This window comes from Mytilus californianus, unplaced genomic scaffold (assembly GCF_021869535.1).
Source record: "Mytilus californianus isolate M0D057914Y unplaced genomic scaffold, xbMytCali1.0.p SCAF_58, whole genome shotgun sequence".
Taxonomy (NCBI): domain Eukaryota; kingdom Metazoa; phylum Mollusca; class Bivalvia; order Mytilida; family Mytilidae; genus Mytilus; species Mytilus californianus.
This window is the reverse complement of record NW_026262710.1, coordinates 247,137-269,316: the sequence shown is the minus strand read 5'-3', so window position 1 is coordinate 269,316 and position 22,180 is coordinate 247,137. Positions and strand designations below refer to the sequence as shown.

General features: G+C 33.2%; 1 protein-coding gene across 1 annotated transcript in view; it reads left to right on the top strand.

Moving 5' to 3' along the window:
* LOC127704113 (uncharacterized) overlaps positions 1 to 22,180 on the top strand; it is an 82,873-nt gene that overhangs the window by 41,416 nt on the left and 19,277 nt on the right. The window contains exons 2-3 of the mRNA XM_052208013.1: positions 9,362 to 9,438; positions 17,263 to 17,356. Coding sequence (XP_052063973.1) covers positions 9,362 to 9,438; positions 17,263 to 17,356 — 171 coding nt within the window. The remainder of the gene's footprint in view (positions 1 to 9,361; positions 9,439 to 17,262; positions 17,357 to 22,180) is intronic.

The following is a 22,180-nucleotide window of genomic DNA, read 5'->3' as shown; positions in this document are numbered from 1 at the left end:
TCAAATTAAAGGTCAAGTTGTTGTTTTCATAGTTATTTGGTATGAAAAGGGGAACGACAGACAAAATTAAGAAAAAAAGTACTAAAACATTTACAGTAATTCGGACATAAGGGGGATATCACAAAACCACTTGCCGGTTTTTCATTAGTTCTCAAATGGAAGCAGTATTATAATAAATTCGTAAATGATTCCAAGGAACACTGCTTTCTCTTGGTCCTGAAGAATAACTCCTATACAAGTTTTATAACAATTCATGGAGGTTTACAAATTTATCATGTCAAAATAGTTTAATTCGGTAATATTCAATGCCAAAAAAAAAACTTACATAGAAATAAAAAAAAATGTGGTATGATAGCCAATGAGACAACTCTCAACCACATACCAAATGACGTAGAAGTTAACATATATGTGTGACTGTATGGTCTTTAAGAATGAGCAACAAAGCATCAATTCTATAAAATAAGAATTCTCCAGGTTTTTTTAGCGTGTATGTTCATTTGAACATATGAATATTAAACTTTTTTGTATTAATTGCAGTTTCTGATATAGCACGCACTAATTGAAAAAAAAAACTTTTTGAAATATCTGTTTCACAGGTGACGACGAATAGGTTCCAGTTGTCGTAACCACAATCCCGTCATCTTTTCCTCGAATGTAAACTACAAAAAATAACAAATCACTGGGTTTGTACTTTCACGAATAACACGACAGGTGCCACAAGTTAAGCAGAATCCGCTTACCCTTCCAAAGCACCCGAGATCACGCTGATGGATTTATGTTACCCAGTCATACTGATCTATTTAGTTGAGCCAATCAAAACTGTCTTTACATTTTCTTCTTATGCTGTGCTATGATACACTAAGTTAGGATAGGGATTAGCGCTTACATACATGTTAAACTCCGCCGCGTGCACTTTCTTTAAATGCCGCCTGTCCCAAGTCAGGAACCTGTAGTTCAATGGTTGTCGTTGTTTCATGTGTGTCATATTTGTTTTTATACGCCCGTCAAAATTTTGACGGGACGTATTATGGTATACAAATGTCGTCTGTCCGTCTGTCCGTCTGTCTGTCCAGCTTAAAAATGTCGCACCGTAACTTGAGAACGACTTATCCAAATTTCATGAAACTTAACATAGTTGTTTCTAATGATAGTCAAACGATCTGTATACTTTTTGGTGAAAATAAGATTAACTCATAAAATAAGATAACTTTTTGAGTTACGGGACTTAGTAACTAAAACAGGTGTGTGTATTTTTTTCACATGTCGCGCGGTATCTCAAAAACAATTTATGATTATTGCTTAAAACTTTACACACTTCTTAGTTATATTAATCTTAAGATCTGTATACTTTTTGGTTTTTGATTCAAATTTTTATTTTAGAGATATTGATTTTTTGTTGTTTTTTTTAAAGGGGGGTTTTCACATGTCGCGCCGTATCTCAAAAACGATTTATGATTATTGCTTAAAATTTTACACACTTCTTAGTTATATTCACGGCCGTCACTCGGCTAACCGAGAGATTGGTCGGTTAATCTATATTGAGTATGCGGTTATATCGGCGGTTGGTCAGTTAATTGGGTTGGCTAAAGTCTGTTAATCAGGTGTTATCGAGAAAATACTTGCAAGTTCAGTATGTTTCATTGTATAACTTTTTAAATATATTTTTATCATAAAAATTATTCATGTCTGACAAAATAATTCAATGTACTGAATCCAGTGGTGTAATTATTTTTTTTTCTAGCTACGATAAACAATCAATAAAATGAAAAGGCGGGTTACTCATCAATAAATTTATACACATTTTACACACACAAAATGCACACAAAATGACAACTTGGCTGAATTTACTTGCATGCAATATTTTGAACATCGAAAAAAGACAGGCATTATGTTTGTTAACCATATTAATATCATTATGTGAAAAATCTACACGAAAATCTGTATTTTGGTGATAATAATCAATTTTTATTAAAAACCTGGTCTGTTAATGGGTCGGATGTATAAAACCCGGTCTGTTATTTGGTCTGTTAAGAGTTATGAATGGCAATGAAAATATAATTTGATTGCATTAGGGGGAGTTATCGGATCAAATGGGTAGGCTCAAGACGAGTGGCTAAAATATACTTACACACCAGTTCTATTGTTATACTTCATAGTTTCTATTTCTGAAACAAGTGTAAATTGAATAGATCTATTGTTACGAATAAGTAATAGTTATACACCGAGGGATAGGTGTGTCTGGATAAGAAACCACGTCGGCCGGAGGCCGGAGGGGTTTCTTATCCAGACACGCCGTATCCCGAGGTGTATAACTAACTTACACCCCATTCTAAACCCTACATTTGTTAACATTGATTATTAAAAAAAAAAAAAAAAAAACGATAGCATATTTATTGACAATATCAAACCATGATTTATAAGAATTTTTTTTTAAAATGAAACCCCACTAGTAACCTTTCTTAAGGTATCTTGGTTCAAACTTTGACAAGTGAGTATATTTTACAAATGTCAAAGTTGTTTTGCATATTCCCGTTAAATCCATGTGCTAAAATGGATCAGCGGGTCAAGGTTGACCGTTTCGTGTATTCTTATTACAAAAAAAAAAATACATCATGCTCCTTGTATACAGTTGTCAATATGGACGGGTATAAGACGGACGACATTTTGTGGCAAGCGTTGGATTTGGTAGAAGAGACTTAAGATAAAGGCAATATTATAACCAAAGTATTTACCTGTATCAGTGTAATAAAGGTAATCATAACTGTATTTTATATCTGACGATTTTATAACCCCCCCCCCCCCCCCATCTTCTCAAGAATAAACAAACATTCATATTCGGACATACTAAGGGATATGTGTGACCCGACTACCAGACACGCTCAACATACAAAGATACAGATTTAATATTTAGGAACTTTCTTTTTGGGGGCAAACAGTAGCTGATCCAGCTTGGGGTTCCCAACTCAAGAGAAAAAAAGGGGGGGGGTCTAACCATTTAAATGCATTGATCTTTTAAATAAAAGTCGGGTCCAAACCGCGGAACCCCCACCCCCAGATCGGCCAATGGGTAACCGGGGGGGGGGGGGGGTCCCGGGAGTTAGAATCCCTATTTTTTTTAAAGACCAATGCTTTAATGCTTTAGAATAGAGACATATGACTGGGATTAAAAAAAATTACCTTCAAGCTAAGTAGTATTTAAAGGATTATTTTTGTATTCAAAATAGATGCTTAATTTTTTTTTTTCGCTATTGGAATTTCATAAAATGTGTTTTTTTAATATCTTGAAACAATTTGTAGTGAACACTATTAGTAATTTCTTATGTTCATGCTATTTAAAAAATAATCAATTTCTATTGTTACGAATAACAATGGACTTTGTTTGCGGGATGTAGAAGCAGGGGTTTCCAGAAACCCCGCTCGTCACACCCTGTGGTCAAAATCCTTTGTTATTCGTAACAATAGATCTATTCAATTTACACTTGTTTCAGAAATAGAAACTATGAAGAATAACAATAGAACTGGGGTGTAACAATGGATTTTGACCACAGGGTGTGACGAGTGGGGTTTCTGGAAACCCCTGCTTCTAGTCCATCCCGCAAACAAAGTCCATTGTTTTTCGTAACAATAGAAATTGGTTATTTTTTAAATAGCATGAACATAATAAATAACTAATAGTGTTCACTACAAATTGTTTCATGATATTAAAAAAAACACATTTTAGGAAATTCCAATAAGCATCTATATGGAATTCAAAAATAATCCTTTAAATACTCTTAATTTTGCTTGAAGGTAATTTTTTATATCCCAGCCATATGTCTCTATTCTAAAGCATTGATCTTTTAAAAAATGGGGATTCTAACTCCCGTACCAATTTCTCTTCAGTTGGGAACCCCCGGCTTGATCAGCCCCTGATGCCCCCCCCCCCCCCCCCCCACCCCCAAAAGGGAGTTCTTCAATATCAAATATTGTATGTTGAGCGTGTCTGGTAGTCGGGTTTCTAATGGAGACACACATATCCCTTAATATGTTCGAATATGAATGTTTGTTTGTTCTCGAGAAGAGGGGGGGTGGGGGTTGTTTTTGATAAAATCGTAAGATATAAAATACAGTTATGATTACCTTTATTAAACTGATACATGTAAATACTTTGGGTTTATAATATTGCCTTTATCTTTAGTCTCTTCTACCAAATCCAACGCTTGCCACAAAATGTCGTCCGTCTTATACCCGTCCATATTGACAACTGTATACCAGGAGCATGATGTATTTTTTGTTTGTAATAAGAATACACGTAACACTCAACCTTGACCTGCTGATCCATATTAGCACATGGATTTAACGGGAATATGCAAAACAACTTTACATTTGTAAAATATACTCACTTGTCAAAGTCTGAACGAAGATAACCAAAGAAAGGTTACTCGTGGGGTTTTATGTAATAAACAAATATTCTTATAAATCATGGTTTGATATTGTCAATAAATATGCTATCGTTTTTTTTTTTTTTTTTATTTAATAATCAATGTTAACAAATATAGGGTTTAGAATGGGGTGTAAGTTAGTTATACACCTCGGGTTACGGCGTGTCTGGATAAGAAACCCCTCCGGCCTCCGGCCGACGTGGTTTCTTATCCAGACACACCTATCCCTCGGTGTATAACTATTACAGAAACAACACATGAACAATGAAACATAAATTTAGACAATGGAAATTGGAAATTGATAAAAATGGTTTCAAAAAGTGTAATATTAAAGTAATATTAATTTCATTCAAGAATGGTCGCATATATCATGTGAATTCTGTTTCGTTGTTATGAATGACACCAATTTGTCATCTACATTGGTAACCAGTATATACATCATTTTTATAGTTCGTTCTTATGTTGTACTGTTATACCACCGTCCCAGGTTAGGGGAGGGTTGGGATCCCGCTAACATGTTTAACCCCGCCACATTATGTATGTTTGTGCCTGTCCCAAGTCAGGAGCCTGTAAATCAGTGGTTGTCGTTTGTTTATGTGTTACATATTTGTTTTTCGTTCATTTTTTTTTTATATATAAATAAGTCCGTTAGTTTTCTCGTTTGAATTGTTTTTACATTGTCATATCGGGGCCTTTTATAGCTGACTATGCGGTATGGGCTTTGCTCATTGTTGAAGGCCGTACGCTGACCTATAGTTGTTAATTTCTGTGTCATTTTTGTCTCTTGTGGAGAGTTGTCTCATTGGCAATCATACCACATCTGCTTTTTTATATCAGAGATAAACGTCGTAATTTAACTAAACATCAGTAAGTAAAATATATTGGGATGCTAAAATTTAAAGAATAGAGAAAGAATAATGAGAAAAATAAATAAAATGTAGAGAAAAGTGACATAATAATTTAAAGAATACAGAAATAAACAACACCCCCAATCCGGACCCTCATGGTATACACGAGAATCTGGATGGAGACGCAGAATATAGAATAATAGATAAGGACAGTAGAGAGTGATGCATTGCTAAAAAAGAGAGAAAAATAACAATTGTTTAAGAATACAGACATGAAACACCCCTTTTTACTATTTAGACCCTCCAAGATGATTGTTAAAACAATTTTGGCATTTATTCCACATCTCCTTATTTTTAAATTAATAGTATAGACAATGATATCTATATAGCATCTTCGCTAGCCAAGGGTTACGATCCACTTCCCTCCTCTCCTGGAGAGGAGGGAAGTGGATCGTAACCTTTGGCTGGAGAGGAGGGAAGTGGATCGTAACCCTTGGCTAGCGAAGATGTCTATATAGATGCTTTGCAATTTTTTTTTACTGTATATCACTTTATATGTTATTTGAGACTGGAGTCCGATAAACATTGGCCTCCTGTCAACCGCTGAATCTAATAGCTCAGTAAATATTGTAAAGTGCAAACAAAACAAAATTTCAGGGGGAGGGGGTGGTTGAAACAGTAACGGATTGCGATGTACTCAAATTGGTGACAAATGCTAGAATTTTACAAGCGCACAACTGCAGTTCTCCTCTGCACTTATGTATACATAGAAAGGAACTAAACGGAATAAAATGAATTAAAACTTAAGATAATCAAATGTAGCTGCATTCGCTTCTTTCCATTTACTTCTTTAGAATGTTTTGTAAACAACATATGATTAAGTAATAGAACAAAAGAACCAATTGGATGATGCTGACGAATTAGAGTTTAACGTCCAGTGGCAAATATCATGTCCATATGAGAACGACAACACGTTATATGTACCCGGTGTTGTATAAGACAGACACTTTCAGTCGGATTTTTGAACGTGCTTCTTTGAACAGACATAAAAATCAAGGCTGATTGAAAACGTTAATAATAAATTCATGCATATTCCAGCGGCCAATCCATATCACGCTATATTGCAGTGACACACCTTTCAATAAAATGCACAGAAAGTCAAAATAAAAATGCCCTTACTACAAGGATACTGTTGCACCGTATTGTCATTTTTATTTACTCAAGTACATCTCATTCTTAACCTGTTTAATGGGAAATTATAAAGGTAGCAAAACTATTGTCGTGGCTAAATAACTCTTAACTGACACAATTTTAATTGTCCAACCCATTAACAGACTTTATTCCCCTAATAGTCACTAAAACGTGGTATTACTCACGTTATATTACAATTATGAAATATTACTAATGTCAATTTATTTTTTAGAACCAAAGTACTATTGTGTCCTTTAAATGATATCTAAAATTGTTTTTTTTTCGCCTTTTATTAAAACAATTGCTATGCGTATAAGCATAAATACCACATACTTGCGCGACGCCTTTTAGTTTTACTGAAGTTTGCGCAGACTTATCAAATGTTTTTACATGTGGAAAATGTTCTATGATAGATATCATTTTGTCTGACACTTTTCTTTTTTTTATTTGGTTCTTATAATATGCCAAAAATCTGTATATTTAACAGTGTTGAACATTTAAATTGTGCGTTTTACTCTTAACAGACGTATAACCGACCCGATTAACAGACCAACCGCCCATATAGCCGCATACTCAATATAGATCAACCGACCAATCTCTCGGTTAGCCGAGTGTCGGCCGTGATATTGATCTTAAGATCTGTATACTTTTTGGTTTTGATTCAAAATTTTATTTTAGAGATATTGAGTTTTAAAAAAAAAAAGGGGGGGGGGGGGTTTCGCATGTCGCGCCGTATGTCAGAAACTATTTATGATTATTGCATAAAAATTCACACACAAGACGACGGGCGTATCATGCGTTCATGGGGCAGCTGTTTATCGTAGATTGTTTAGCTATAAACTAGACCATTAGTTTTCTCGTTTGAATTGTTTCACATTTTCACGTGGTGGTTTTTTGTAGCCGACTATACGGTGTGTTGAAGGCTGTTCGGTTGCCTATGATTGCTTGCATCCACTGCATTTAAACTATGGTGGATAATTTTCTCATTGGCAATCACACCACATCTAACTTTATTTCAATGTCTATGTTGTGTTTTGTATGCTATAAAATTGTTTATCTTTTGTACGCATACCTACCCTGAACCCTCTTTTCGGAAGCTCGAGCAAAAGCCCTTGATCCACGATAAAAAAAAATAGAACTCATATTAGATAACTCGAATTTCAACTCTTAATCTTAATCTAAATGAGACTGAAATAAGGGTTTACCTCGAACTCTACGCCAAAAGGTGACTCAAATTTAAAGTTGAAGTCCAATTGTAATTCGGAACTCTATCTTTAAATGTGACTCAAACTCGAAGTTCAACTCGAAATTTGGTATGTGGTTGAGAGTTGTCTCATTGGCAATCATACCACATTTCTTTATTTCTATATAAGGTTTTTTTAATGCATTTAATATTACCGAATTAAACTGTTTTGACATGATAAATTTGTAAACCTCCATGAATTGTTATAAAACTTGTATAGGAGTTATTCTTCAAGATCAAGATAAAAGCATCTACAGAAAAATATGTTTTCCTCCGTTAAGTGTACCGGTTAATGTACAGTCAGTCAACATTTAATTTACCCTTTTACACTGACAGCAGAATTATCCGGCGAGACAAAGGGTTAATAAGAATCTTTACTTTATTTATTAATTTACAGCTTCCATTTGAGAACTAAGGAAAAAACGGCAGGACCAAATGGTTTGGGATATGTCCGAATTACTGTTAATTTTTTAGTACTTTTTTTCTTATTTTTGTCTGTCGTTCTTTTTTTTCATACCAAATAACTCTGAACAACAACTTGAACTTTAATTTGAACTTTAACCTTAATGGATAGCGGTACTCATCCATAGCGCATTACACAAACTACATATGGAAATCGGTCTAAAAATAGAACATATTTTTTCAAAAATGGTCACGTGGTTTTACCTCGTAGTAGTAATGGGATAACCTCATCAAAGAATGACATGACCACATCAAATACGGAAACAAACACATCATGTAGTGTAAAATCGTCAAATTTTGAAACATCATTACGTAATGTTAAAGCCATATAAAGAATTGGCAAATCATCATTACGAAATAACAAAACCACATCATTTAATGAAACAACTACATTACGTCAAGTCACATACACATCAAGTAATGGTAAAAGACACAACCACATTAAATAATGGCGAAACCACATCTAGTAATGACAAACCCATATTAAGTAATGACAAAACTATATCAAGTCAATACGAAACCATATCATGTAATATCGGAATATCATTAAGTAATGACTTTTCCATATTGAGTTATTTAAAAACATCATTACGTAATGTCAAAATCATATTATGTAAAGACAAACTATCATCAAGTAATAACAAAACAACATAACGTAATATCAGAGTTCCACATAAGACAGCTGTGGCGTTCCATTCTGTTGTTCAATACCTTCAATATCTCAGCTTTTGTGAACATTTCATTCTATAAATAATTTCAGGCATTTTGTAAAATGCCTTTCAATTTTTCCAGCCATTTTGCACAAAGCCTGAAAAAATTAGTCAATATATAAAATGCCTAAATCTTACAGACATTTAAGAAATGCCTAAAATTTTCAAGCATTTGACAAAATGCCTGAATTTAGAAAATGTTTGTAACATATATATATATACTTTTCGGAATTTTCGTTTTTATTTATGCTCTTTAACTTCTCATTTGATTTGGCCTTCTACCTGTTTTGATTCGAGCGTCACTGATGAGTCTTATGTGGATGAAACGCAAGTCTTGAGAACCAAATTATAAACCTTGTATCTTTACAACAAAGTGAAATTGATAAAAGTTCAGAATAATTTTATCAATATACCAATTGCATATTCAGGGGAAATAGGCTAGTGTAACTAAGTTGACTAAATTCTAGCTTTTTATATTTATTAAAGAAAAGTGAATGGAAAAGATGTGATCACCGAAAGGTGCTGTAATGGTTTTGTCAAAAGGTTAGATGGGAAATGTAAAGGTAAGCGAGCAGTATAAGATTTAATTTGTTGTAATGCTTTATTTATTGTATTTGTTAGCATACAATTTGTTATATAAATCAGGTTAAGATGAAACCCATTTTTTCTAAAAATGTAAAATTAATAAATCTTTAAGAACAGCTTGAAAAAGACACAAATAATATTCATCCAGAATTTATGGAATCATCTAAAAAGATACATTGCAATTACTTCTGTCGTTATTTAATATTATGCAGCTTACTGTTCCGTTCATCAAAAAGTCGATTGTTCTGAGGAGTGTGGACATCACACCTGCATAGTTATTAATGGCATGCGAGGTTTTTATAATTTATAATATTTGTATTGTGTATATTATTGTATTGTTCGCCTTCAACCCTTGTTACTTACTTTGTTACTTTGATGATCTATCCTTTCAGCCATCAGGAAGGGACTTCTATTTCTTTTTGAACATGTCAAAAGTAGTAGCAGCCACAGTAGAGGCGGGAAGAGAGTTCCTAGAGTTCACTCCTCGATTTGAGAAAAAGTTGATTCTAACATCAGTTCTAGCAAAATGCTTTACTAGCTTTTTGTCATTTTGCTTTTTACTAGCTTATAGTTGAAACCTCTAGTATGCGATTCACTCGTTTCGAATAAATTGCCTGTGTTTGAATCATATTTGCTGTGTGTATATTCATATGTTTTTCATATCTTCTAGATTTAATTGAGTCTAAAACGAATGAATTGCCTGCCATTCGAGTACACATACGCTGGACTTTCTTTAAAGCTTCAACATATTTAATTAAAATCGGTTACATAATAGTTGATCCGTATTCGAGAACTTTGACGAACAATAGATTTATACAAAATAGATACTTTCTCAGACGTTAGATTAGTACCACATGGGAAATGTGACTATTTGAATGTAAGTCGTTTGAACTCCCAAGCCTAATTGATAATTTTCTTTGAGTATTTTTCATATATTTATCAAACTTTGTACAATAAAATTGAGAATGGAAATGGGGAATGTGTCTAAGAGACAACAACCCGACCAAAGAGTAAAAAAAACCAGCCGAATGCCACCAATAGGTCTTCAACACAGCGAGAAAATCCCGCACCCGGAGGCGGACTTCAGCTGGCCCCTAAACAAAACTGTGTACTTGTTCAGTGAAAATGGACGTCATACTAAACTCCAAAACATATAAATGAACTAAAATTAAAAATAATACAAGACTAACAAAGGCCAGAGGCTCCTGACTTGGGACAGGCGCAAAAATGCTGCGGGGTTTAACATGTTTTGTGAGATCTCAACCCTCCCCCTATACCTCTAGCCAATGTAGATTAAACGAACACACAGCAATACCCAGAGTTAAACTCAGTTTAAAAGAAGTGCGAGTCCGATGTCAGAATAGGTAACAAAAGAAGCTAAGCAAAATGACAATGATACATAAATTAACAAAGGACTACTAGCAGTTACTGACATGCCAACTCCAGACCTCAATTAAACTGATTGATTGTCTTCATCATATGAAAATCAAGCACAATCCCTCCCGTTAAGGGTTTTGTATCATACCATCATAAAATATATGAGATGAAAATAACCTGTATCATGCCAACTACTGGTTTTAGAATAAATGTGTTTATTTCCTATGCAAAGACCCTATGAGTGAATCAATATTAATACCAAAATACCAATGTATTTATATTTTTGATTTAGTGTTTTTTTTTAAATTCCATTCGAAATTCATATTTTAACGGAATCCTTGAACCTTCTTCCAACTGAAACAATTCTTGTATCATAAAATTGAGAATGAAAATAAGGAATGTGTCAAAGAGACAACACCAAAAGAGTATTAAACAGCCCAAGGCCACCAATGGGTCTTCAACACAGCGAAAAATCCCGCACCCGGAGGCGGGCTTTAGCTGGCCCCTAAACAAAAGTGTATACTTGATGAAAATGGACGTCACATTAAACTCCGGAACTTATAAATGTACCAGTTTACGTTACTTTTGATGGTGAACACTATATTCAGTCTAATGGAACAGCAATGGGAACAAAGAAGACCCCCTCCTTTGCCAATATTATTATGAGCAAATTAAAACAGCAAATATAAAAACTTTTTTCACCAACTCTTTACTTGGTTCAGATTCATTGACGATATTGACATGAAGTGGGGTAATAAAAATCTAGAACTTAACGTGTTCAGTCAGCATGGCAACAATACTCGCCCCTCAATAAACCTCAGTTATGAAATATCTGCCTCTTAGATATTTGACATTCTTTGACACCACTACAGAATGGAATGATGGAGTCAATTATTACAATCCAACAGACAAACATCAATATCTTTCATCCATGAGTTGTCATCCAAAAGCACTATACCATAAGCATTCCCTGCACTCAGGTCATTAGAATTCCGAAAGCATACCATACAGGCATGTGATTAACATCAAACGGATTTGATCAACCAATGAAAGGATTGCAAAGCGAGTACAAGAACTTTACAAACAGGGGCTACAGAAGACAATACATTAAAAGAGGCTTCGCTCGTGCTCACAATATCAGCCGAGACACACTTCTGTGTATAAAGTAAATAAGGACATCAAAAGTGTTCCGTTTTGTTCGATTCATCGTCCACAATTTGAGAATATGGCACACCTTATACGCGAAATTTGGCATATCGAATACACATTTTATCCTAAAATCCTAAACTTTTCAAGATCCTTCCCGAGCCATCCATTCTGGTTTTCAGTAGGTTCGAAAGCCTTAAATAATTTTTGGTGTGGACTGATTTATCATCTAATAAAATCTTCATAGATACCAGGATGAAAACTTTGTATACCAGACGCGCGTTTCGTCTATAAAAGACTAATCAGTGACGCTCAAATCAAACAAGTAAACCAGGCAAAATTAAGCACGAAGTTGAAGATCTTTGAAGACACAAAATTTTGAAAGGTTTTGACAAAACAGCTAAGGTGATCTATTTCAGGGAAAGAAAATCATTAGTATTTCGAATAAATTTCAAAGTTTTATAAACAGTTCATTCATAGTTCATTCATAGTTATGACTTTATCAATAATAATACATGTCAACACAGACATGCTCTTCGTCAGCAGGCCCTTGTAAGGGTTGTGGGAACAAACGATGTCTAACTTGCAAGCAAATACAGCACACTAGGCTCTCAACAGTCACTTGACTGATACGACATACACCATATTATGCTATGTTGATCGCAAGACTACAAACACAATGTATCTTCTTCAGTGTAAATTTGGAAAATAGTGTATTGGCGATTTCAAAAACTATGAATGACTTCCTTCTCAGTCAAGATATGAGACATCCCCTTGCCACCGTAAGGCATATCTGAACCGACTGACTATCACCATCATTGACCACAGCAGTAATTTGTACACGGTGGATGATATAATCTCTCGGGAACGATTTTGGATAAGCTGTTTAAAAAACGTTGGCACCAAATGGGATCAATGTAAAGAGTTAGTTAAAATCAAGCAGTAGTTACCAAAGAAGTAAAAAGTGATGTTTTGTTGGGGATGCATAACTACAAACTCTTGTGGTTGAAATTACTAAATTGTATATTGTTCAACATTATAGAATAATAAAGCTGTAATATTTCGTCTCTTGTAAATAATTATTTATCGCCAATCTACAAACGATGTTTGGTGTTGTCCCCAAGGGTGTTTTGAGGATAGAAATATGTTAGTCTTAATCAGGTTATGCTTTTTTTTTTTTTTAGAAATCTTGAATGTTATACAAATCGAAATCCAAGCAACGCTTGTATATTTTTTTTTGTGTATAATTCTAATATATGGATGTTCATGCAAGTCATGTTTTTAACCTTTTATGTATATCCAAGATCTTTCTTACAACGACACAAAACAAAATACTAGTTCAAAAAGTTACAATATTTATTTTCAGCAATTTCTACTTGAATAACATTTTCTTGAGTATCCACTCAAAAGCTTTGTTTAGGGAACGACAATTTAACTTCAAGGGGGAGGGCGGTTACGGTTTTTTCTAAAAACAATAATCTGATCCCCAATTTGATGGGAAAAAAATATTTTGGTCAAGCAGATAAAAAAAAAAAATATTCTGAATCCAGATTTTCCCCATACCTTATAGTGTTTAAATTTTGAAGACATTTTTTTTTATTTATAGCGCGAAAATAAATTTCTGACTCGGACAAAAAACCGTAACCCCCCTTGAAGTTAAATGGTTGCTCCCTTATTTTCTCTCGAAAGTTTTTAATAAAATCATAATGTAAATTCTGTCCTCTACCAAGTTCAATAGCTGGTTTAAATTACTTATTTTTAAGAGACTTGTTAAAAATGCTTGTTTGACAATATTTATAGTGCAAGCTTTTTCATATAAATTTCATGTAGATGATCTTTAGAAAATGTGTTTTTGTTTAATACATTTAATTATTTTGCCCAATTATCATGTTTTTAAACGAAATTTTAAAAAATGGCTTATATTTACCAGTTATTTTGCGTGCCTTTCGTTGAATAAACATTAAAATTAAAAAAAACCAAAACAATTACAGTTTGATCCAGTTTGCTTCCTTTGGTTTTTATATTGTAAAGATACTGAGGTTTATAAACATAAGTAATTTCTTATTTATTATTTTAAAAATCTGTTGTTTTCACATACAAAGCCAATAGTAAGCATGCATGTAAAGATATCAGATTATAATGCAGATACGAAATCAAAGATGGCTATCATTTATAAATAAAGACTAACATGCGCATACAAGCTAGCTTGTTCTTGTATAAAGGGGAAAGTGCTGAAAATGCTGAGCAAACATAGTTGCATGGATTTCAATCATTTCTTCCAGAGTGTTGGTTCTTTTAGTATACATCAAGTCCTGAAATGACTTTTGTCTCAAACCGTTTTGATTTGGAATCAAAACATAATCTGCCTTGAACTTCTTCTGAATCCGAATTGATCAATCTAGTTGTATCATTGTGCACGAAAAGCTAGTGTGCTACCGATATATGACAACGATACATACCAACAGCATCACATGTTGGAATGCATTTGCACACTATACCAGAAATATATAAAACTGATGAAATAGAGGCAACAGTAGTTTACCGGTGTAAAGATACAATACATATTGTTTATAATAAAGTGATAAGATGCAATTTGCAATCTGACTTTGTCGTCTGATGCCAGTTGTGGCCTCTATGGAAATATATATGCATTATTTCCTTAATGGGCCCTGCCTCGTTTTGTTTTTGTATTACACTTCTTGTATTCATATATAAACATCTAGAAGTACAGATTATGTATAATTGTTGCAATTTCTAGCAAATTGTTCTTTATTTTTAATGGTGGTTTCAAAATGAACATGAAAACATAGTAGACGACAGTTTTGGTTTTAAGTATTTAAGTTAATTTGTGGCATATCAACTTGAAACTTGTACACATGTTCATTATAAGTTGAACTGTTTAATATTTATGGCAAATTAGGACGTTGACCCAGATTTCATGATTCACTGAACATGGAAATGTCACAGTGGGGTGCGGGGCATTGCGTCCTGCGGACATTTATTCTTTTTGTTACAAATGTAGCTATTAAACTGTTATTTTAGAGTTAATTGCCTTTCTGTACTTATTTTAATCGTATGCTTGCGTGTGCCATTTTTAGTACACTGATCGAGATAAAATTGGTGACTTTTGTAATATCGAAAAACAAATCTTACACAGCCACATATGCTTTTGTCTGTCCCTAGTCAGAAACATCGTTGGTGATAGTCTTTATGTAAATGTGTTATTGTCATTTTGGAGTTGATAACAGGTCTTTGATAATCTCATGTGAATTTATTCACTTATTTTCTATAGACGATTTATAGATTGACATTTTGATAGACACCTGCCTATGTAAGAAGGTTATGTTTTTGACTTCCTGGTGCCATTTTAATGTTAACAGGTTGTTGTTTCTCTGACATATATCCCATATCTTCTTTTATTCATATTAGTGTAACGTGTAACGGGCGATCAATGGATCCGTATCTGAATAAATCAGGATTTCAAGTGTTAAACACAAATTTTCACCACAACCAGTTGTCCTATTCAAAACAATCAACACATCCATAAATGGATTTACAACGAAAAATATATACACAGCACAATGCACATAAATCAAAATGCAAGGTGAAGTACCTCATTCACAATGTATCATAACAGAATATATATACACAATGTCACTATGCAATCACTATGCAACATGTATCAGACCGATTTATTCACAATGTCACTAACAGATTACTATGCAACATGCATACAGCCCTTTATTACACAATGTCACCAACAGATTACTTTGCAACATGCATCAAGTAAGTATCACACAAAACGTATGAACACAAAATCACATTATATACAACTTCTATTTACAACGTCCACCAATATGTAGTATCACCTTGTTAGTCTGCAACTAACCACAATAACACAATGACACAATTACACATGCACAAATCCTTCAATGCACAAGGAATATATATATAAACTAACTATCCCTTTGAGTTCCCACACAATGAATATTATCCAAACTGGTAAGGTTTAACACAGTGCACTTTCACTAATACACTTCCACAATATTACACATAGTACAACTTGCAACACCAGCAAGTATACACCTTGTATTCTCACTAATACAAATCTATGAAGTATCCACACTTCACATAGTACAACTTGCAACACCAGCAAGTATACAAATAAATTATTATATAAGTTTCACTTTATATCACAATCACTATTGCAATATCCACATATAAGTCCGAACACTATTCATATATATCCTTTGGAATCACTTAATTCACTCTACTTACCAGTTGGAAAATAATCCCTGATGTTATCACTTCAACGGTCCACATAAAAATGACAAAGTTTCAACAACAAATGGAAGTTTTTAACGACCTTGACTGGCTATACAGCCCTTGCACGGTCGGTTTCTCTGTCTTGAGCTGGTTTATATACTACCATCTGGATCAGTCCATTATACTTAAAGGGGTGAAAATCAAGACTATACCAACTTTAGGGGTGTTTTAAGTAACAGATGGTGCTCCAACTATGGAGAAACTTATATACATATAGAAACACAATAAATAGGAAAAGACAACTGGTATTTCACATCAAAATAAATGAACTATGACCGATTTTCGTTACATTAACAACAAGAGTGAGATGATTGGTAAAAAGAGGAAACAAATCGCTCGTTCGTCAATTTACTACTATATGTAGTTGGGCATCATGTAGCCATCGATTTGTTATTTTTGAACTAAAAATAAAATAAAAATGTAGCACTATGATTTAACACTACTAGCTTATTGGAAGTACTAATTTACGAACAAATAGCAATCATGAACAAATATTGCTTTCGTACCAAATATAACAATAAAGAGTGGCCTGAAATTGTGATGGTAAAAATATTCTGATTTTCCTTTTTAATATCTATTGTGCGATAAACTAAAAAATATATGTACAACCGGTGACAACAGGCGACCATAGTCCTGATGCATATCAATACGATAAATGCAGATTATACATGTATGGAAGTAGTGGTAAATCAATAACTTGATGTAAAGACATTTTATGTATCAAATAGAACGAGAATGTATGTTGAACTTTTATTAACTCATAATATTAGGGAATTGTTGGTGCACAATCATTTCTGTTAATGGTTTACGATGCGCTTTAAACTCAGATTTTATATAAAAAAATATATGTAAAAAACATAAGGTATGTGGTATGGTTGCCAAGAGACAACTTTCCACCAGAGAACAAATGACGTAAATTTAAGCAATTGTTGTGGTTTTTTTTCTCTTTGCAGAATGTCCATCTGGCTCTTATGGGGAAAACTGCCGCTTTAACTGCATTGCTCCCTTTTATGGAAAGCAGTGTGAAAACTTATGTGAATGCAAGAGGTGAATTGAAGATACTCTTTACCTTTCTACACACTTTAACTGTTATCAATCTTTATCAAAATGCTGACAGTTGCAATTAGTATTAATAATCTTAACATCATACTTTTAATCATATTTATATTTTATCAGATATTTAATACTCCATGAAACACTCGACAGAATAAATTTAGAAAAATAAATTTTCTATTTACACATAATGTACATCTGACCTGTTAAGGAAATTACTTTTGCAGGACACAGACGACTCTACGAGTGATTTTGCGCTCTTTGTTTACTTTTTTATAGAATCAATTTGGAAAATGCATAAAAAGATTGTACTGGATAGATAAATTAGTCACGAACTTTCTTCATTTAAGTATATTGCTTATTGGTGTAAATTAAATGATATGTCACTTCAAGGTTATCACAAAATGTATTTTTCAGGAGCACATTTGCTAATCTGATCTGTAGTGATGTTATCTCTTGACGAAAGTACACCTGATAAAACGTGTTCAAAATTATCATTGTTTAAGTAACACAATATGACATATGTTCCAACTTTTGGTCAAACCTTATGTATAATAAGGTGAAGACGAAATAACTGAAGTTGTCCAAAATCGACTAATTTCTTAAATGTGAAAATAACAGAAATAAATCAGAAATTCGCTATATAATAAGAGTATACTAGTGTCAATATTTATTTGAGACGAACTTAAACTGTAGCTGTTTCTAAACTAATGTATGAAAGATACATGATACTTTGGAGAAACGTATTTATTATAATTAATGAAATAAGAATGAAGAAAATATGAGAAAGACATTTAAAAGTCCATAAAAGTAAATATATTTAGGTCACATATCGTTTACAACGATTGAAACTTCCAAGCTCTAAATCGTTTCAGTTAAGATATTCATATAATTGGGATGAATGATGCAACGCAGCAAAAACGTTTACACAAAACAAAACAAAATTTATTGAAGAACACTAAGGAGATTCCAAACTAAGAATAAGTAACTGAGCTAGCTGCGAGTTATATTGGCTTTGAGTGTTTTTCCTTGTGTCGAAAAATAGTGGATAAGCAAATGGCACAGTAAAAAACATTAACGGTACCAATTTTTTTGCACCATATGAGCATTTCTGAATTAACGTCTCTTAATTGTTGCTCCTCAAAATTTTTGAAGAACAAACGTGGAACCGATGATAAAACAAAAAAGGACAAAAAGTAAAGACAGACCCGGACAAAGAATACAGGTGTGCATAAGGGAAATACCTTCCTTAATTTTAAATTATTTCTAAAAAAAATTACAACAGAAATCAATTAAACAATATCCGTATGTTCATGCTGGTACCAACGTAATTGCTACTGTGTTGGTAATACCCTTGGGGACTCACAGTCCAGTAGCAGAGGTATCGACCAAGTGAGGGTAATGAAATTAACGGTATAAAAATAAGGACTGAGATGTGGTATGATTGCCAATGAGACAACTATCCAACAGAGTTCAAATGGAGAGGATATAAGCAATTATAAGCAACCGTACGGCCATCAACAATGAGAAAACCGTATAGTCGGCAATAAAAGACTCCAACATGATATTGTGAAACAATTCAAACGAGAAAACTAAGGGCAGCCCTGTTTTATAACAAAACAATTTACGACAGACATGAACCAACGACAACCACTTAACTACAGGCCTGACTTGGAAAAGGCACATAAAGAATGTGGCAGAGTTAAGCATGTTTATGAGCGCTCAACCCTCCCCTAACCCGGGACAGTGGTCTTACAACACAACATAAGAACAAACTGTAAAAATCAGTTGCAATTGGTAAATCAAAAGATCGGTACGAGGCACAAAACAACTAACATAAAAACAATAGACACAAAGCACCGATATAAGAGGACCCGCAGTTACTGAAAGCTAGTTCAAAACCAATTAAAACTAATAAATAAACCATGTTCTCTCAGATTAAAGTATCAATCAGTACACAACCAACGGATTTAGTATAAAGACGTCATTAACAGTATGAGAAACGCATGACCTTGTACAGTGCCAAAATATAAGTAAACAGAATCGACAGGATGCAGGATAAAGAGTTCCCATAACTGTACATATATATAGCAATATATATTTAGTTATGTTTTAATTTTTCGAAAACAAAATCTATGTTAGTACCGATGAAAACAATATTTAAAAATGTTACTACTATATTAAATTGATAACCTTTAAGAATAAGTTAATTCAAAGGATCACGTAGTTTACATGAATCGTATCTAAATTTACGGGCTCTATAAACAACATCATCGTAAAAATTAGGATGTGCCAGGTGATATCGTGATTTTAATAAGAATTCGATCAACAGGCAATGTCATACTTCCTAATCAAATCTTTGTATCTATGAAAGAATTTGGTGAAGATTTTAATTAAACTGTGGAAACGAAATCCCTGACGTATTGATTTACCAGTTATACACACTTTACGTTAATTAAAGTCTTAAACGCGACTACAGACACGGCATAGCGATCACTTTGTGAAATATACAAACCGTAAGAAGGGGCCAAAGGGACATCACCGTCCAAAAAGGAACGTTTACCAATCGGGAACGAAAAAAAGTCTCTTTTGACGTAAATTTTTGTATAGAGTTTCCCGTGTGAAACTGAAATATCCAAATCTAGAAAAAGGACAATTATAACTGTCTGTATTAGATTTATTCAAATTAAGAATCTTTTGGTAAATTTCTGTTGTAAGATTATATATCACCAAGACAAGTAAGTATTTCAAAATTTATCTATTTAATGTAATTTAGACGGATCTTTACTGAGTTTGGCCATAAACTGTGATTCATAACAATAGAGGAAAAAAATCTGCTATTAACGGGGCGCAATTGGTGTCCATAGGAATACCTACAACCTGTCGATAAACTTTATTGCTGAAACGTACATAGATGCTGTCAAGGAGAACATTTAAAACTTTAATCATCTCATCACAATTCCAGTTAGTATAAAATTATGTAGAACATTTCCCTTTTTCTTTACAGAAGAAGGCTTTATATAACAGCAAATAAATGTGCAACCAGATTTTCAAATGACCATTTAACTAATTCAGAGAACTTCTGTTTGATAAGATTATGTGGTTGTGTAGTGTACAGAGTCGAAAAAGCATAACTGTCAACCGAATAGAACAGGCAATCAAAAGCACGTAATTCATCCAAAAAACATCCAAGGAGTTTTTCATACTCCAAAAATAGTTCATTCAATTATTCTCATATGCTTTATGCCTATTGCAAAAAATAATAGCAAGTTCTTAAATGTGAATAAGGGAACTAGTTAACAGCCTAGACAGAATAGTCGTAGAACACCTACTTGATTCCGAGAAGAAACGAAATATGAACCGTTTTTTTTTGGGGAATTTTAGAAAGCCAATACATAGAAGGGACTTTCGAATTTGCATAGGAGGTACCAATTTTAATGGACCATATGAGCATTTAGACAATTGGCTTTTGAGTGATGGTCGAGGCTAAAGTTTTTGAAAATTTGAAAATCCAAAACTTAATTCAAATGTTGAATTTATAACGTGTTGTTTTCATTTTTTTTGAAGAGCTGACTAAAACAAAAACAAAAGGACCGACAGTAAAGACAAACACGGACAAAGAATCAGAGCTAGGGAGATGCATTCTGTAATCTAAATTGATTTAAAAAATTTCATAACAGCAAATTTTAATAAATGTATTACTATCTGTATTTTCATGCCAGTTAACTATGCGCAGTACAAATGTATCCATAAAGGAACAACAAAACATACTTAATTCAATTATCTCTTTAAACACAGCTTCGTGAATACTCAAATACTATACCATCTAACGTTTCAAGGAATGCAGGCAATTAAGGTAGATTCATGGTATACCGCCATCTTGGATTGTACAATCGCAGTACAAAATCGGTCTAGTTATTTGCCCAAATCTGCAAATTTGGAGACAGATTTGCAATTTAATGGTTAGACTATTTATTTATATAAAGAAGACTTGGTGATTTATTGTATTATTCAAAATATTTAAACAAATATCATTTTTTTTTTTTTTTTAGAATAATTTTTTCAAATGAGCCATTTAAGGGGAGATAACTCTTTTAGTAAAAAAATTTATACTGGACTAATAGGGTAATTTTGTAGCAAGAAAACAAGTTCGGTGACACCATTTTTTCTTTTTATTTTCTTAAAACATATTATAAAGTTAGCATATCTTCTCACAATTTATTTCAAAATTGTATCTCATAGAAATTTTTTTATGCACACAAATGTGTTTTTTCATGAACAATCTAACCAAATTTAGGCAATTTTCAACGACTAATAGCTTGAAAAATAGCACGGTGACCAATACTTTTTATTATATTTTTGAAAAGAGCATAGTAAAATCTTCATTTTGGCAAATTATAAGAAAATTCTGTCTCAAAAAATATATACTTATGATCTATCTTAAACTGATATATGATCATCTGATGGTATTGAAATCCTGCTTAATAACTCTTATTTTAAAAATGCAATATTTAAAGATTGGAAAACAATACTGAGACAAAATGTTCGTCTATTAAAAATAGGCAAATATCCACTGGTCATATACTAGCTTGTATCAGAAGCAGACAGCAGACTTCAAAATTACTCAGAGTTAAATGAAGCTTCCATAATCATTCCTTAAAAATTAGCCAATTCATTATGTAGCATCCTTGATTTGATATTTTAAAACTTTTCTACTGATAGTGACATTTTGTTCATTTTAGTCCATGACACAAACATGCGCACACAGCCGATTAATATAAGCTCTCTAGGATAGGGACAATACAAATGAATATACCC